Source organism: Bubalus bubalis, chromosome 12 (assembly GCF_019923935.1).
Source record: "Bubalus bubalis isolate 160015118507 breed Murrah chromosome 12, NDDB_SH_1, whole genome shotgun sequence".
NCBI lineage: Eukaryota > Metazoa > Chordata > Mammalia > Artiodactyla > Bovidae > Bubalus > Bubalus bubalis.
The window spans coordinates 74,084,058-74,102,858 of NC_059168.1; the positions used below are offsets into that span (position 1 = coordinate 74,084,058).

Consider the following 18,801-nt stretch of genomic DNA (forward strand, 5'->3'; position numbering starts at 1 on the left):
CTCAGTCATGTCTGACTGTTTGCAACCCCATGGACTGTAGCACGCCAGGCTTTCCTGTCCATCACCACCTCCCAGAGCTTACTCAAACTCATGTCCATCAAGTCGGTGATGGCATCCAACCATCTCATCCTCTGTTGTCCCCTTCTCCTCCAGCCTTCAATCTTTCCTGGCATCAGGGTCTTTTCCGATGAGTTGGTTCTTCACATCAGGTGGCCAAAGTATTGAAGTTTCAGCTTCAGCATCAGTCCTTCAAATGAATATTCAGGACTGCTTTCCTTTAGGATGGACTGGTTGGATCTCCTTGCAGTCCAAGGGACTCTCAAGAGTCTTCTCCAACACCACAGTTCAAAAGCATCAATTCTTTGGTGCTCAGCTTTCTTTATAAGTCCAGCTCTCACATCCATACTTGACTACTGGAAAAAACCATAGCTTTGACTAGATGAACCTTTGTTGGTAAAGTAATGTCTCTGCTTTTTAATATACTGTCTAGGTTGGTCATAGCTTTTCTTCCAAGGAGCAGGTGTCTGGCCTATTTACAAACTTTTCCAGGTGGTGCTAGTGGTAAAGAATCTGCCTAACAATGCAGGAGAGGTAAGAGATGCAGGTTCAATCCCTGGGTTGAGAAGATCCCCTAGAGGAGAAAATGACAAGCTACTCCAGTATTCTTGCCTGGAAAATCCCATAGACAGAGGAGCCTGGTGGGCTACAGTCCATGGGGTCTCAAAGAGTTGGACATGACTGACTGACTGAGCACATGTACATAAAGCTGTATTCAGGGGAGGAAATCTCAAGAGAGAAAAAAGAGCTATTTGACTCAAGACGGATTATGAATGAAAAACATTCCACTTTCACAGACTGGAGAGCTAGAAGACACTTTCTATTTTTATTAACTTTAATTTTCATCAAATTAACACATATACAAAACTTTAAAAGTCAGAACCAAAAGGTCTATGAATAAGAGTAGTTTTCTGTCTTGCCCCTTCTGACCCTTTGATTTCTCCCCTTTCAACAGAGACAACCATTCACAACTTGTCTGTTTTCTTTGGCAACTGCCTATTTCTAAAATATCTCCATTTTAAGTTTCTGACTCCCCATCACGATAGATGGGGTTTCAGTTCTCTCACATCTACTACTCTTACTACCTCCTAAGTTCCCAATTCCCTAACAGAGATCATTGCCTTTTTTTAAATAAAATGTTAATATTTAGATTCTTAGAACTATGCAAATATTACTTACTGCTAAGTCATATTGTATACAAACATCCCTTCTTATATCATGCTTTCATTTTTCTTGAGTTAACAATTAGCTTATTTTTTTTCATTTTCCTACTTTTCTCAGAGACTTTTTCAGATGCTTCAACATTTTTGACATAAAGCTATCAATCATCTTTTTTATAAACTCAGAGAGAAATTTCATTTGTTCCTTGGAGGCCATGTTTTCAGAAGACTTGGACCTGCTACTCCAATTTACATGTGTTGTTCTCTAATCTGGCTGATCACCTATCATTCCTGGACTTCTTTTCAGATCCTCTGTTTCCCTGGACGCTGTAAGCCTCTCTTTTTTGGTTTTCTCCCTGTTTCCTGAAGTATGGGTTGGCAAAAAAGTGTGTCAGAAAATCGGAATGAACTTTTTGGCCAACCCAATATATCCTCAAGGGCCTTAACTAGAGAAGGTAAACATACTATGCAAGTATTTGTGCCCTTTTATATCCAAAAACATCTTTATTTCAGCCTTCACAACTACTGGAAGTTGGATGCCTGATTACAGGTCAGAAATCATTCTAACCCCTGGTATTTCTAAAGTAAACTTTATTAATATAGAGTTTATATAAAACAATATGCACTGATTTTCAGTGTACAGTTCAATAAACTTGGCAAAAGTATAAACCCATACATAATCTTTCACCTCAATCAGGAAAACAGAATATTTCTATCACCTTTAAAAATTCCCTCAAGCTCCTTGGCTATGAATCTTCCCTACTTTTACCCCACCACTGGCAACCAATGATCTTTACTTTTTTCACTCATATTTTTGAGACTAATTCATACCCTGTACTAACAGTCCCTTCCTTTTCACTGCTGAGCAGTATTTCATTGTATAAATAAGCCATTTCCTTGCTGATGAACATTCAAATTGTTTCCAGTTTGAGACTATCATGAATAAAGCTATGTGAACATTTGTGGTCAAGTTTTTGACAAACAGATGTTTTCATTTGGCTCTGTCTCCAATAACTAAGAGTTGAATTGTTGGGTCACATGGTAACAGCATGTTTAAGAGAAATGGCTGAACAATTTTCCAAATCTGTTTTACCCTTTTACATTGCTACCAGCAACACCAAAGTTCAAGTTGCCCCACATCTTTGCTATCATTTTGTTTTGTCAGTTTTTTAAATGCTAGATATTTCAATGAGTATGTAGCAGTACTGCATTATAGTTTAATTCACATTTCCTTGATGGTTAAAAACACTGACCATCTTCTTATGTGCTTACTTGCAACTTTCATATCTTCTTTTATGAAGTATATTTTAAAATTCTTTGCCCATTTTTTAGATTGGGCTGTTTCCCCTATTATTAACATCTTACATTAGTGTGGTATATTTGTTAGAATAGATGAATATTGGCACATTTTCATTAAATAAAGCCCACAGTTTACATTAGGGTTCACTCTTTGCGTTGCTCATTCTAGTGGTTTTGGTAAATGTAAAATAACACGTATCCACCATTACAGTATCATACAGAATAGGTTCACTGCTCTAAAAACTACCCACGTTCTACCGATTTATCCCTCTCCCTGGCAACCACTAATCTTTTTACTGTCTCTAGTTTTGCCTTTGCCAAAATGCCCTATAGTTGGAATCATAAAGTACATAACCTTTTCAGGTTGGTTTCTTTCACTCAGCAATATTCATTTAAGGTTTCTCCATGTCTTTCTGTGGCTTGATAGCTTCCAAGTTTTGGTCATTATAATTCACTGTATACAATTCACATCTCTCTGCAAACTTTTAGAATCTTTATCTCTGATGTTTTAGAATTACACGATAATAAGTTTTGGTACCGGTCTTGTGTGTGTGTGTGTGTGTGTGTTGAATACTTGTTGAATCATTTCACTCTGAAGAATTATGTCCTTCAGTTCTAGAAAATTCTTTTTTTTGTTTGGTTTGAAAATATCTTCTTTTCCATCTTCCCCACTCATGCATGCTGCATGGTAAGTCACTTCAGTCGTGTCTGACTCTGTGCAACCCTATGGCCTATAGCCCTTCAGGCTCCTCTGTCCATGGGATTCTCCAGGGATTGAACCCACATCTCTTGTGTCTCCTGCATTGGCAGGCAGGTTCTTTATCATAGTGCCACCTGGAAAGCTCTTTTCCCCCCTCACTGTTTCTGAAATTTTTATCAATTGCTATTGGCTCTTGTAGGTCAACCTAACTTTTTATTGCCTACTTTCTATTTGTCTTTTGCTTTCTCTGAAAGATTTTCTCAGTCTTATTTTCTAATATTTCTCTTGAAATTTAAAAATTTTGGATATTTAATTTCCAAAAGTCCTTTCTTGCTTTTGTCCTTTTTTTCTTCTGATGCTATTCATGGATGATGTATCTTTTCAAAAATTGTTAGTCCACATACTCATTATATATTTCCACTGTATACTCTTTTGTCTGGTTAGTTTGCTCTCTTTTATGTTACAGGCTTCAAGTCCTGATGGTCTTTGGCTGTGTTTGCTCTAAACAGATGCAGTGTTCTAAAACACTGACTGGCTGGGTTCTGTGTAAGGCTTGTGCCTGCTTGCAGCCTTCACTGTTGGACACTTATTACTGTTATTTTATTTACTTTTATTTTTTGGTCATGTCATTTGGCATGTGGGATCTTCTTTCTCTGAGCAGGGGTCGAACCTGTGCCCCCTGCATTGGAAGCATGGAGTCTTAACTACTGGACCACCAGGTAAGTCCCACTGTTGGATATTTAAGATGGCAGCATGACCTTTGCACTTTAGGGATTTCCCCATAGATACCCACATCCCAACATCTTCTTTTGGCCAAGTGGTATCTCTCAAGAGAACTCCTCCCGTTTTCCACATCAGAAGGGGAAAGATCAGGATTGAACCAATCAATTCACAAACTCTTATTCTATCTCCTTTTGGCCTTATATCTCATTGTTTCCCCACCTGTGCCCGATATCCCAGAGTATGGAGTCTAATTTCAATTAGAAGACTTCTGAAATCATTTCATCTAATTCTTATTTTATAATAATAAAAGAGCTGACTCATTGGAAAAGATCCCAGTGCTAGGAAGGATCGAAGGCAGGAGGAGAAGGGGATGACAGAGGCCGAGACAGCTGGATGGCCTCACTGACTCAACGGACATGAGTCTGAGCAAGCTCCAGGAGATGGCGAAGGACAGGGGAGCCTGGCGTGCTGCAGTGTGTGGGGTCACAAATAGTCAGGCACGACTCAAGCAACTGAACGACAACACATCCTTATTTTGTAGATAAAGATAATGAGGCTCAGAAAATTCATTTGTTGATGGTATAACTGTTATTAATAATAAATGGGAAATGTGAGACTTCAACCTAGTCTCCTGCTCTCATCTAGTGTTCTGGTCAGCTGAAAAACTGCTTCTCAAAATGTCAGAGATGATTTGAGATTTTTCTTTCCAAATGCCTAGAAATCTTGGTAAGCTTTCAGGAATCGTGTCATGATAGCTAAAAGCTGAGGTATGACTGAAATAAACAAGCCCCACATCTGGTCCCATGAGACGAGGGATAGGCAAATTTTCAAAGTGAGCTGGTTAGTTTCCTTTACTTTCAAGGTCATACAATGGAATTATCACCACTATTTTTTTCAACTTCAAATCTGACAGGTGAAAATAATATAATAGCTCTATCTTCATGAACTGGAAATATACTATTCGAAGTGTCTCTTACATAGGAAAATATTAACATGGGCGAGAGCAGTCATGACCTATTTCAACACAGTTGTCTCCATGAAAAACTCATTCTGTGGGGTAACACATATTACTTGACAAAAGGAATTCCATAATCAAGAAAAGTTTGATAAATGTTGGGTTAAAGAAATATTTAATTTAAATTTAAATCGTAAGATAGGCAACAAGGATGTATTATAGAACATGGGGAATATAATCAATATTCTATAATAATTGTAAATGGAGTGTAAACTTTAAAACGTGTAATTTTTTAAGAGTTAAAAAAGAAACTGGCATGAAGATAAAGCAAAAAAATTAAAAAACTAAACTAGTTTCTCTAACACAGGACTTTATAAAACCTCCAATATACACTAAGGAATGGTATATATGTCATGAAGCATTTACCAAGTGTATGTCAGCACAAAATACTTTTCTTCACAATTTATGGAGCCAGTATTCAAGAAAGACACTTTGGGAACATAATCTGACCCAACATTATACTTCTGAAAGTCCTACTATGGAAAGGTTGGGTAAGGACATAAAATTACTCAATATCAACTGCTCACCTTAAAATTACCTATTAAAAAGTAGAGGTTGTACTATAACTTAAAATACACAAGATGAGTGACATTCATATATCTAAAATCAACTATATACTACTTACTGTGGCATTAATGAAAAGATACTTCACTCCCAATAAACAAAAGGTCTGTGCAATAATTATGAGAGACGAAGCTCTAATCTATATCATCATTAAACATTAAAATGAGGTTCTGTCCCCAACACATACTGTTCAGCCTGGAAGTGGGCCTGGCAGTGGTGGACTGAAGGGCAGATGGCAGGATCTCCGATTTGATGGCCACATTGGTGACTGCACCATCCATCCTCTCTGTCTCGCATAGGCCTGGCAACTGTGGTGCCTTCTCCAGCGGGGGTAGTAACTGATCAAACTGATCAAGGTCAGCTGTAAACTAAGAACGGAAATCCAAGTTAGAGGAAACACATTCTACACTTTTACCTGCAAGAAAGTAGAAAACAAGTTGTTCCTTTAAAATACATGAATTGAGTGTGACTATGAGAGAATGCAGAGAAGGCGATGGCACCCCACTGCAGTACTCTTGCCTGGAAAATCCCATTCATGGAGGAGCCTGGTAGGCTGCAATCCATGGGGTTGCGAAGAGTCGGACACGACTGAGCAACTTCACTTTGACTTTTCATTTTCCTGCATTGGAGAAGGAAATGGCAACCCACTCCAGTATTCTTGCCTGGAGAATCCCAGGGACCGGGGAGCCTGGTGGGCTGCCGTCTATGGGGTCGCACAGAGTCGGATACGACTGAAGAGACTTAGCAGCATGAGAGAATGAAGAAAGAAGAAATAATTAGAAAGACTGGGGCCTCGATGAAATAGCATGACCTAACACTGGATTTCTTTGGAAGGAATGATGCTGAAGCTGAAACTCCAGTACTTTGGCCACCTCATGCGAAGAGTTGACTCATTGGAAAAGACTCTGGTGCTGGGAGGGATTGGGGGCAGGAGGAGAAGGGGATGACAGAGGATGAGATGGCTGGATGGCATCACTGACTCGATGGATGTGAGTTTGAGTGAACTCTGGAAGCTGGTGATGGACAGGGAGGCCTGGCATGCTGTGATTCATGGGGTCACAAAGAGTCGGACACGACTGAGCAACTGAACTGAACTGAACAGAAGAGTGGAACAAAATGTGGAAGTTTATGGTACTGATACACTGCAGGATATAAGACAACATACACACGGTGCTTATCTATTATATTTTGGTATAAAATGTACGCACTGGAAAAAGATTGAACTGGAAAGAGATATTGAGAGTACTGTGTTATGACAATAACATCATGAGTGACTTTTTCCTGTCATATTTTTCAAAATTTTATAAAATGGATTACTTTATGAAGGAGTAAAAAATACATTTACATTGACATACTTTTTAAAAATAGTTTCTTAAAGTTTGTGAAATTTTTTTTAATGATTAGCTTCAAATATCGGAGAAGGCAACGGCACCCCACTCCAGTACTCTTGCTTGGAAAATCCCATGGACAGAGGAGCCTGTTAGGCTGCAATCCATGGGGTCACTAAGACTCGGACACGACTGAGCGACTTCACTTTCACTTTTCACTTTCATGCATTGGAGAAGGAAATGGCAACCCACTCCAGTGTTCTTGCCTGGAGAGTCCCAGGGATGGGGGAGCCTGGTGGGCTGCCGTCTATGGGGTCGCACAGAGTCGGACACAACTGAAGTGACTTAGCATAGCATAGCATAGCTTCAAATATCCCAGAAAGGTCACTTCCCATTTAAAGACTTAACAGAGTAGGAAATGTAGTTTCTATCATAGGTAGGGAGTTCTTACATCTGTCTGTGGCTAGGCATAGGAGAAAACTGACCTTTATTTCACAACATTATTCCATGAGGGTTACCTTAAGATAATTCATAAACATAAAATGTCTAGCTATTTGGGTTTTATTACTTAATTCAACTAAAATCCCTTCCTAGATTGTAGAATTACATGTACATATTTTTTTAAATGTCTGGCTTCTTTCACATTACATTTCTGAAGTTTAGACGTGCTGCTCCAGGTAGTAGTAGTTCATTTTGTTTCTGTTGCTGAATAGTGTCCCATTGTACGAATATGCTACAATATATGTTTATCAGTTCTAGTGATGGATTTGGGAAATTTTTCTGGTTTTGGGCTAATATAAGTAAAGCTACTATGACTATTTTTAAACACATCTTTTGTGGCACGTGCAAAAAGTACTAATCAAAAAGGGAAAAACTGACAATTTGGAGTTTACATTAAAATGAAGAACTTCACTTCATCAAAAAGCACCATTAACAGAGAGAAAAGGCAGGGCACAGTATAGAGAAGACATCTGTAAATATATAACCAATAAATGACTCACCTAAAATATATAAAGAACTCTTACACAACAACAGGAAAAATACAACATATTGGGAAAATGGGCAAAACACTTCAAGAGATATTTACAAAAGAAAACATCCAAATGACCAATAAATATTTATTGTGTGCTAAGTCACTTCAATAGTGTACAACCATCTGCAACCCTATGGACTGTAGCCGACCAGGCTCCACTGTCCATGGGATTCTCCAGGCAAGAATACTGGAGTGGGTTGCCATGCCCTCCTCCAGGGGATCTTCCCGACCCAGGGATCGAACCTGCATCTCTATGTCCCCTGTGTTGGCAGGAGGGTTCTTTACTACCAGTGCCACCTGGGAAGCCCAGATATTTATTAGGGAAAGGCAAATTAAAACTATGAAATATCACTACACAGATCCCAGAATGGCTAGAAGTTAAAAAGATAGACAACACTAAGTATTAATAAGGACATGGAACAACTAGAAGGAATTCTCATACCCTGGAAAAACTGGCATTATCTGCTAAAGATGAACACACACATATTTTATGATCCTGTAATTCCACCCCCCAGGTATAAACTCGGCAGAAGTGCATGTATGTATACCAAAACAGATGTGCCAAGGTAGTATACAATGGCATTTTCTTATAAAGCTGTTACTTTTGAAGTCAATTTTAAAGACTGAGAATTTTAATGTAGTTATTTAAAGCTATTATTCAGCTTAGAAACATGACATTAGTTTAGCTGTACCAAGAAACATAGGACAACCTTCTCAAAGAGTACATGTGTATAGAAATAACCAAAACAGTGTCATTACAAATAGTAATGACAGAGACAGTAACAGAGACAATACAGGGACTCTGAGCATTCAAGGAAAAGAATGTCTAACTAGAGCTACTGTGGAAAGCTTTACGGAAATGATTGTGTATTGTGTGTGAATGATTGTGAACTGTGTTTAAAGGATGAGTAGAAGTTCAGCAGACATAGAAAGCAGAGCAAGGCAGAAGATGCTTAGAAGAGACATGGCTTATCCCAGGAATAGGAAGGGCTTCCATGTACCTAGAATGTAGTATGCCTGAAAGAGAGAGGCTTCTGGGAAATGAGGGCAAAAAATAAAGCTGACTCAAGAAACTCTAGGATCTATACATACTAAGTGTGAATTTGGTTTCACAAGGAAGAATCTTATTAATAAACTGCTTTGTAAATACACTTTCAGCTATTTCATGGGTGTCTGTATTCTGTCTAAATAATGTGTATGCTTCTAGCGGGGAGGAATCACATTTTCTGCTTTTCTTAAATTCCTTCAGAATCCGCTGCAATTATTCAATAAATGAAGCTGCCTATTACTTTTCACCACCCGCTACCCCAGCCTAAACACAGAGGTTCCTGATCCATAACAATTACACAAAGGTTGATTTGTATTTACTTCTGTTTCAGAGCATGTTATATAGCCTACTATCTGGAATACTCAAAGTCTCTATCTGATGGGGGCTGGGGGTTGAGAGTGGTTAGAGTGAGAAGGAAAATGACTTTAGAAAATGTTTCAAAGGAAATTAAATAGCAAAGCAAGCCAGACTAGGCACCCATGTCCACCTCCTCACATTTCTCTCTCATTTCATTTACATCAGAGGTTCCCAAACTTAGTTACCTATCAGAGTTCTGTGGGAAGTCTTTAAAATACAAGTTTCTGGGCTCTACTCTGAAAGAGCTGGATTTAATAGGTGGAGAGATGAGAGGAGGGGGCAGGGAAGGTATTTTTTCTAAAATCTCCAAAGATGTGAACTATGACTTTATCGAAAGAAACATCTACTTTCTTAGAATGCCACACTAAATATGGTAACCCTCCAAGGTTCCAAAGAGAACTTTTGAGGGTACCCTGTGGGTTTTTAACCACTGATATTAATCTTTTAATATGTGCCCAATGGATAGGGCAAAACATAGCCTGAATCCAAATATAGTCTATGCATGGAACAAAATAAAAGAAAAGAGAAAAATAACTAGGAATGTTCATTCTATGAAGTAAAGAATTACCTACCTGGCTCTGTGACTCCAGTTTAATTTCCTCAGGAGCAGGTTTGGTCATGGGGGCTGGGTTTGTGTTACAAGGATCCATCTGTTCTTTCTTTTCCACCTTCACCTTTACATCATCCAGGCTCAGGTTCGGAGTAGATCTTAAATCTTTCTCATCTTTATCTAAAAGGTAGCGTAGAAGCTGATGGTCTTTTGATTCTTTTTTCTTGGAAGCATCCAGTTCCAGTTTTACACTGGAATTTCCCTGGACCTGTCCAGTCACTGACACAGAAGTAGATGCACTGTCCTTCTTATCAGGCTCCACCGACAAAGTTGTGATATCCGAGGGGCTACCCTCCTGTAAGAGACGGTGTAGGATTTTGTGCCGCTCGGTCAGTGAGCTATGAGAGGAGGGGCAAGAACCACTTGAAGAGTTAGTAGAGGCAGAGGTGGAAGTGCCTGTGCAAGACAGTACCTCTTTGCAACTTGTGTCTATATCAGCATGCCGTAACTGCTGCTCTGCAGTCGTTGTCAAAAGCTGCACTAGTTTGTGACTGGTTTGAGAGTATTTATTGTCTCCATCTGAGAGTCTGTCATTGTTATGTAGAAGCCCAGAATCCAGAGGTTTGCTGTCATTAGAGCTGTTGTCAGACTGAATCATTTCATTTAAAATGGATGCAATCTCTTTGTTATCTTTGGATTCAGCTTTTGCTGGTTGTATATTTAATCTGCTAGGTGAATTCTGTGAGCTCATCTGCCTGAGGACTGGAGAACTGGCAGAGAAGCCAACAGAGTTATTGGGTCCTTCGTTCATACTCTGTAAAGGTGTTACTGGGATGTTTGAATAGGATCGGTTACTATTATTACAGGCAGTACTCGTCATGCTAACGGGGGAGCTTAATGTTGGAATATTAGGAGGAAATGAATTGTTAGGCATCCTGGGCCTTGTTGTCAATCCAGAACTAACTTGTCTCCTTGGAGACATGAACTGTGCAAGGGATATTCCTGTACCTTCCATAGGGGAATTATTGAGGTTTAAAGGGGGATTAGTGCTCTGGGAACTGGCCTGTCCCTGGTTTAAGGCAACACTGGCTACAATCTGATTTCCAGGTGAGCATCCAAAACTCCCTTGGCTGTTGCTAGAATTGCTATGACTGCTGCTATGAAGGTCTGAGCTCTGTTGGCGGTTTACTCTGGTGGGTACCATGTTGCTGTTGGATGGTGGCAAGGTAGATGAACGGGCCACACCGTGAGCTGGAGAGATACTGGGATTGACGGAAGGGTTTACCCGGGGCACTGACATTCCAGGATTAGTGTCATCTTGAGGAGAAAGACCACTGTGTTCCCTAGACAGGGGAAAAGACATTCAGACATCTTCACTGGTTTCCATTATAATATTTTATGAAGCACATTATAAAACAAGATAATGTTGCAAACTATCAAGTAAAAAGCTTCTGTATTACTTTAAACTAAAGAAAACAGTGGACTGTTAGTACCATGGTGAAATGTTAGAACACTTCATGGGAAAATAGTGTTTAAGGTACTGCACATTTGATAATGGTTAAATGCGCAAGAAATCTTTCCTGGCCTTGGAAAACTTCCAATATATATACTTTAAAACTTTACAAAATTTAATACAAATAATTAACACTACATCAGACTTTTGGTGGAAAGAGAAACTTCCCACACTTCTGGTTACAAAGTATTTACTCATGACTCCCTTCATTATAGCTTTTAAGTATTTCAACTCCAAAGAGGAAGACTGGGTAAGGAAAATACTGTGTCACTGATGTAAAAATTAAAAAGAGTGACATGCAGACATAGCAGATGTTTTGAAAGAGAAATCACAATATGAAAAAAGAACTGTGCTAATTCCACTCACAAGCATAAATTAAACTAAAATTAGAAAAAGCAGAATACTGAATTCAGATTTTCATCAAGTTCTTTTACTCAAATCCATAATTACGACAACAGATTTGTGACTGGTATTACCATGTTCCAATAAGCAAATATATCAGATGAGGGAAAGATGAAGTGAGGGAAAATGTCTTTGTTTTTGTTTAATGCTAAATTTTAAATAGTTGTAAATGTAGAGTCTTGAATAATTCATAGGATAAAAGAATGGTTTCATGAATTTACCATATATAATAGTGTAAAACACATTTTGAGAAGAGAACAAATTAGAGGCAGTGACATTCAAATATCTCAAGTTGATAGTTAAATAATTTGTAGCTTGAGAAACTGTCAACTTGAACTCAGGAGCCACTGAGTTTTGCCTTAATGAAAATAAAGCACTTTTAAAATTAAAAATAACAATACTAATAAACTTGAATCTTTTATAAGACCATAAGTTTATATATGGAAGCTGGAAAGTTTTGGCCATTGTTTTGGTTCTTATCCCTAAAGCATATATTCAGCCACACCTTTCCTTTCTCCCTTTTTGAACAACAAAGCTATTGTTAGGCGACAAAACTATAGAATTCAGTATGGATATATTGATTATATTCTCACCATGCTAGTTAAATGCCTAATGTAAAACTGGCTTTCTAGCCATCAAGAGTATAAAACTTTCTTCTCTAAGAAGAAATATGTGAACTGACTTATTTCATATGAAACTCTCCAAATAAGTAGTACCTGTCGATGATATGAATTCCCATGATGAAAGGTTGCATGTCTGGACTTTGAGGGTAGCAAAGTTTACACTTGGTGTGGGCGCTAAGCATTGTCCCATCATTCAATATGAATCTATAGGATGGGCTGGAGGCAGTGCCACGAGTCATCACTGTTTCAAACAAAAGAGAAACCTAGTTAAAATGCTGACACTTACACTTTGGGCAGAGGAGAGTTACCAAGCCTTATTTCTACCTAGAACCTCATTTAAATGTCCTTCCAACTGCTACCTGCTCAGACTCAAGGTATGGTTCAGATAAAGCAGATATCTGAGGGGGGGAAATTATTCAGGGTGAAATATACAGTCTGAAGACAAGTTTTAAATCAATTCTACTTGAATGGGTGCCTCCTCACAGAAGTTGTGATTATGAAGAAACCACAAACCACAAAAAAGTCAACCTAATCTTTCCCTATAATGGGGCAGCTCCTTAAATTTATTAAGTGTTCATTAAAAAGACCAAGAAGTAACTTTCTCCCCTCTCCTTTTCAATATTATCTCTAACAAGCTTTTCTACCCCTTTAGCTGGCGATTTTTAAAAACAGCTTTATTGAGATATCAACAAAGCACAAAATTCACCAAGTTTTGATTAGTTTGCAGAACTCTTTAACTGAAATTCAAATTTAATTTTTCACTCAGGAATGTGAATCAAAAAGATCCATCCAACAAATTATTATAGTCATATATTATTTTTGATGTTTGAATTTAGTTTACTAATAAGCAAATTAATAATAAAGCCTCTGATTACTAATATAGAATAAAACCTAGATTAAGGCAATTGAATCACTATATACACAACATGAGTTACTTTTGTCTTAAAGCTTTATTAACAACAGATGAAGCTCTTACTGGTTAACTTTTATGAAATATGTAAAGGCTACACCAGACTACTAAGTAAGAAAATGTCATCAATGTTTCAGTAATACAAAAGAATTCTTTTTTAAGGAAGATTTAATAGGTAGATTCAGCTATACCAAGGTTAAAAATCATATCCACTTAAATACAAGAATTACTACCACAAATGACTACTGTAATTTAGCCTGTAATAAATGTTAGTCCTATTTTTCAAAGACATTTTAGAAAGAGCTTCAATCACACTGTAAAGACATATGAAAAAGACAAAACGACCAATTGATAATTTTTGAAGCTACATATTACTTTAAGCAACAAGAAGACAGGCTCTATTTTATTGTCTTGGGTACACCATGTAAACTGAAGAGGGCATAATCTGCTGGAAATCTATGCCACGCATAAATCTCCCTGAGTACCAAAATCAGGATATAAACTTAATTGCAAGGATTTCTTACCCATCTGGCAGTTTCAGCCAAATCTTGGCACATTTACCAAATAAAATATGGAAAAATTTAGTATCTAGTGAAATAATAAATGATAAAAAAGTAATGAAAACCAGTAAGTTTTGTGTAAGGATATAGTTAAATGTTTGTTATGATAAAACCCTAACAAATATTAACAATTCCCATCTGTCAATATCTTTTGAGAATATTATTTTGGAAAACACAGTTATAACAAAAAGGTGGTATTTTAAGATAAATTATTAGCGTGGGACAATTAGAAAGTTATAAATATATATTTAGTTATAAATATATATAAAGGGAAATAAAAGATACAATATGTATTCATGTTATTTTGCTTATGCCATTCTATTTCCTCATCAGTATTTATTTCTCATTAGGATCATTCTGCTGAAACATTCATTAGCTCTTCACCACTGAGCTCATTGTCCAATATGGTAGTCATCAGTCACTATCATAATGTGGAAAATTAAATTTAAAATTAAATGAAATTTAAAATTCAGTTCCTTACTCATACTTGCCACATGTCAGGTACTCAATAGATGCATGTGGCTAGTGACTACAGTATTGGACAGTATAGCTCCATACATACAATTTCATTTTGCATTTCCAATCTTATTTTTCATTATTTCCTAAATATCTTTTCTATAGCTCTTTGAGTAGGAGTAGATAACCTTTTATACATTTATTTTTCTTCTTCAAGAATAAACATGAGTTAATACTATGTCCCATTCTTGTTTTCCACTCTCCATTGAAACTGTACGATGCTTTGCATATACAATCATCTAGTTCTTGCTAACTGATCTTCAACTTGAATTTCATCTCAATAGGTTAATATTGATTGTTAATACTGATCAACTACTACAATTTTTCTTTAAAGGACAGATTTTAAACCTTACCTATCATCTCAAATGCTTATATTGTATTTTAATTTATGTTTTTGTCTGTGTAGAAATCCAGATTTACTTGTGTAATGAAAATTATTGGAGACAAATTTCTTGACTTATTGACACGCCCTGTAAAGTGAGAAAGAACTAGAATCTGGGAGAACATTAACATTAACATGGAAACATTAAGATATTTGGGCTTTCCAGATGTGCCAGTGGTAAAAAAAACCCTGCCAATGCAGGAGATACAAGAGATGTTGGTTTGACACCTGGGTCAGGAAGATTCCCTGGTGAAGGGCACAGCAACCCACTCCATTATTCTTGCCTGGAGAATCCCATGGACAGAGAAGCCTGGCAGACTGCAAAGAGTCACCAGGGTTGCAAAGAGTTGAACTTGACTGAATTGACTGAAGCATGCATTAAGATCATTTATGTGGATTACAGAAACATCAAGAGTCCTTTGGTAATTATGCTGCCTTAAATTGGAAGATGCTAAATTAATGAAAATTCCAAAATTGAGGAAACTCTACTAACTTAATACAGGAAAACTATTACAAGTTTTTTTTTCTTTTTACAGTTTAAGTTTTGAAGTTAAATGGTTTATTTTGGATAATAATGTACAGAATAAGACTCAGCAAAAGGAAAGCAGCACAGATCAATGAAAGGAATAAAAGCCTAGGAATCAGATTTAGGTATGAACTCTGACTCTCTCATTTACAAGTTTAGGACTTAATAATACAAATTAACCTTTGCCCACTATCACTAAAATGGAGCCAGTTTACTGTGAGATAATACCTAGCATGGAGCCTGGTACATAGCAGGTACTTAATGAATACTTCCTGAATAAATACCAAAGAAAAAACAAACAACAAATACGTAGCTTCCAAAGTACTTATGTCCTGAGTCACACTCACATTCGGCCAATACCAAGATACCTCTTATACTAATAGCTTCAACTCTGTATAACAATCTAAAATTTTGAATTAAGATGTGAGTATTGGAGCTATAGGGCTTCTCTGGTGGCTCACACAGTAAAGAATATGCCTGCAATGCAGGAGAATTGGGTTTGATCCCTAGGTAGGGAAGATCCCCTGGAGAAGGAAGAGATTAAAAATAGGTGCCAACAGTACACTGAAGAACTACACAAAAAAGGTTTTAATGACCCAGATAACCACGATGGTGTGGTCACTCACCTAGAGCCAGACATCCTGGAGTGTGAAGTCAAGTGGGCCTTAGGAACCATTACCTCAAACAAAGCTAGTAGAGGTGATGGAATTCCAGCTGAGCTATTTCAAATCCTAAAAGTTGGTGCTGTAAAAGTGTTGCACACAATATGTCAGTAAATTTGGAAAACTCAGCAGTGGCCACAGGACTGGAAAAGTTTAGTTTTCATTTCAATCCCAAGGGCAATGCCAAAGAATGTTCAAACTACCACACAACTGCATTCATTTCACATGCCAGCGAAGTAATGCTCAAAATCCTTCAAGCTAGATTTCAAAAGTACATGAACCAAGAACTTCCAAAGGTACAAGTTGGATTTAGAAAAGGCAGAGGAACCAGAGATCAGATTGCTAACATTTATTGGATCATAGAGAAAGCAACGGAGTTCCAGAAGAACATCTATTTCTGTTTCATTGACAATGCCAAACTTCTGACTATGTGTATCACAACAAACTGTGGAAAATTCCTAAAGAGATGGGAATACCAGACCACCTTACCTGCCTCCTGAGACCTGTATGAAGGTCAAGAAGCAACAGTAACAACTGGACATGGAACAACAGACTGGTTCAAAATTGAGAAAGGAGTTTTCAAGGCTGAATATTGTGACCCCGCATATTTAACTTATATGCAGAATACATCATGCAAAATGTTGGGATGGATGAATCACAAGCAGGAATCAAGATCGCCAGGAGAAATATCAACAACCTCAGATACACTACATATACCTCAGATGATACCACTCATTAGGTGGAAGAGGAGCTAAAGAGCCTCAATAAGAGTGAAAGAGGAGAATGAAAAAAACTGGCTTAAAACTCAACATTCAAAAGAGCATAAGATCACATCATCCAGTCTCATCACTTCATGGCAAATAGAAGGGGACAAAGTGGAAATAGTGACAGATTTTATTTTCCTGGGCTCCAAAATCACTGCAGATGGTGACTCCAGCCATGAAATTAAAAGAGGCTTGCTTCTTGGAAGGAAAGCCATGAGCAACCTAGACAGCATATTAAGAAGCAGAGACATCACTTTGCAGACAAAGGTCCATATAGTCAAAGCTACAGTTTCTCTAGTAGTCATGTACAGATGTGAGAGCTGAACCATAAAGAAGGCTGAGTGCTGAAGAATTGATGCTTTTGAATTGTGGTGCTGGAGAAGAGTCTTGGGAGTCCCTTGGACAGCAAGGAGATCAAACTAGTCAATCCTAAAGGAAATCAACCCTGAATATGTGCTGGAAGGACTAATGCTGAAGCTGAAGCTCCAATACTTTGGCCACCTGATGTGAAGAGCCAACTCACTGCAAAAGACTGTTTCTGGGAAAGACTGAGGGCAAGAGAAGGGACAACCGAGGATGAGATGGTTGGATGGCATATTGATAACAATGGACGTAAGTTTGAGCAAACTCCAGGAAAGAGCGAAGGACTTGGAGTCCTGGCGTTTTGTAGTCCACGGGGTCACAAAGAGTCAGACATGTCTTAGCAACTGAACAACAACGAGAGCCGTAATTCTTTACAGCACTGACTGGTTAAAGTATTGCTCTACATGCCAAATTTTCTCCATAAGTAAGACTGAGAAATGGACAAAACTATTTGGAATTTCATTTGATCACAGATTCTGATCTTGTTTTCTGATTTAGCTTTGTCAGGTTTTGATCCTTGACCCCTGAGTCTATTTCTAAAAGTTTTAGAATACTTAGTGAGGAGGGATGATACTAATGTGGTATTACTGACACCCCAGAAACTCTTCAAAGAACCTAGAAATCTGGTTTAACAACTGTCCCAAATGAATGTTATCAGGCACTTTAGGGAAACATTTAACCTAGACTTTTTTCTAAAAGAATGATTCTGTATTGAACTGAACTTAGGAAACTTTTCTAAAGTATATAGCTACATGAACTTCCTCCCAGTTTAGGAAGTTCCTCAGGTGACCCTGATACCCATACAGCACCCCCTCACCTCCCAGTCTCAGTGGTGAACCACTCCTTTAATCTAGTTTATCCTGCAAGCTCCCACATACTGTTTCACTAAAATGTGTTTTCAACTTTTGATTCTGGAAAATAAAATGGTCAACACTCTTTAAAAGCAGTCTGTGAGCTGTCTCTGTCAAAAGCAGCTGAAAAACTAAACTAAGAACTTAAGTTTTTAATGCATATTAGGATTTTATACCAGCTGCTGCCTTTTAAAAGTAAGTTAAAATCAGGAAAAAAGACAGATGGAGGACCAATTTTCCTGCCTAAATATCAGATATACAGATGACACCACCATTATGGCAGAAAGTGAAGAAGAACTAAAGAGCCTCTTGATGAAAGTGAAAGAGGAGAGTGAAAAAGTTGGCTTAAAGCTCAACATTCAGAAAACGAAGATCATGGTATCTGGTCCCATCACTTGATGGGAAATAGATGGGGAAACAGTGGCTGACTTTATTTTTCGGGGCTCCAAAATCACTGCAGATGGTGACTTCAGCCATGAAATTAAAAGACGCTTACTCCTTGGAAGGAAAGTTATGACCAACCTAGATAGCATATTCAAAAGCAGAGACATTACTTTGCCAACAAAGGTCCATCTAGTCAAGGCTATGGTTTTTCCTGTGGTCATTTATGGATGTGAGAGTTGGACTGTGAAGAAGGCTGAGCGCCGAAGAATTGATGCTTTTGAACTGTGGTGTTGGAGAAGACTCTTGAGAGTCCTTTGGACTGCAAGGAGATCCAACCAGTCCATTCTGAAGGAGATCAGCCCTGGGTGTTCATTGGAAGGACTGATGTTGAAGCTGAAACTCCAATATTTTGGCCACCTGATACAAAGAGCTGACTTATTTGAAAAGACCCTGATGTTGGGAAAGATTGAGGGCAGGAGGAAAAGGAGACGACAGAGGAAGAGATAGTTAG

General features: G+C 37.9%; 1 protein-coding gene across 8 annotated transcripts in view; it reads right to left on the reverse strand.

The window, feature by feature from the left end:
- Positions 1–18,801, reverse strand: part of NCOA1 (nuclear receptor coactivator 1) — a 219,238-nt gene that overhangs the window by 46,454 nt on the left and 153,983 nt on the right. For all 8 annotated transcript variants that reach the window (XM_025261459.3, XM_025261462.3, XM_025261457.3 and 5 more), the window contains 3 exons: positions 12,466–12,613; positions 9,857–11,177; positions 5,706–5,886 (listed from right to left, as the gene is read on the reverse strand). In XM_025261459.3, coding sequence (XP_025117244.3) covers positions 5,706–5,886; positions 9,857–11,177; positions 12,466–12,613 — 1,650 coding nt within the window. The remainder of the gene's footprint in view (positions 1–5,705; positions 5,887–9,856; positions 11,178–12,465; positions 12,614–18,801) is intronic.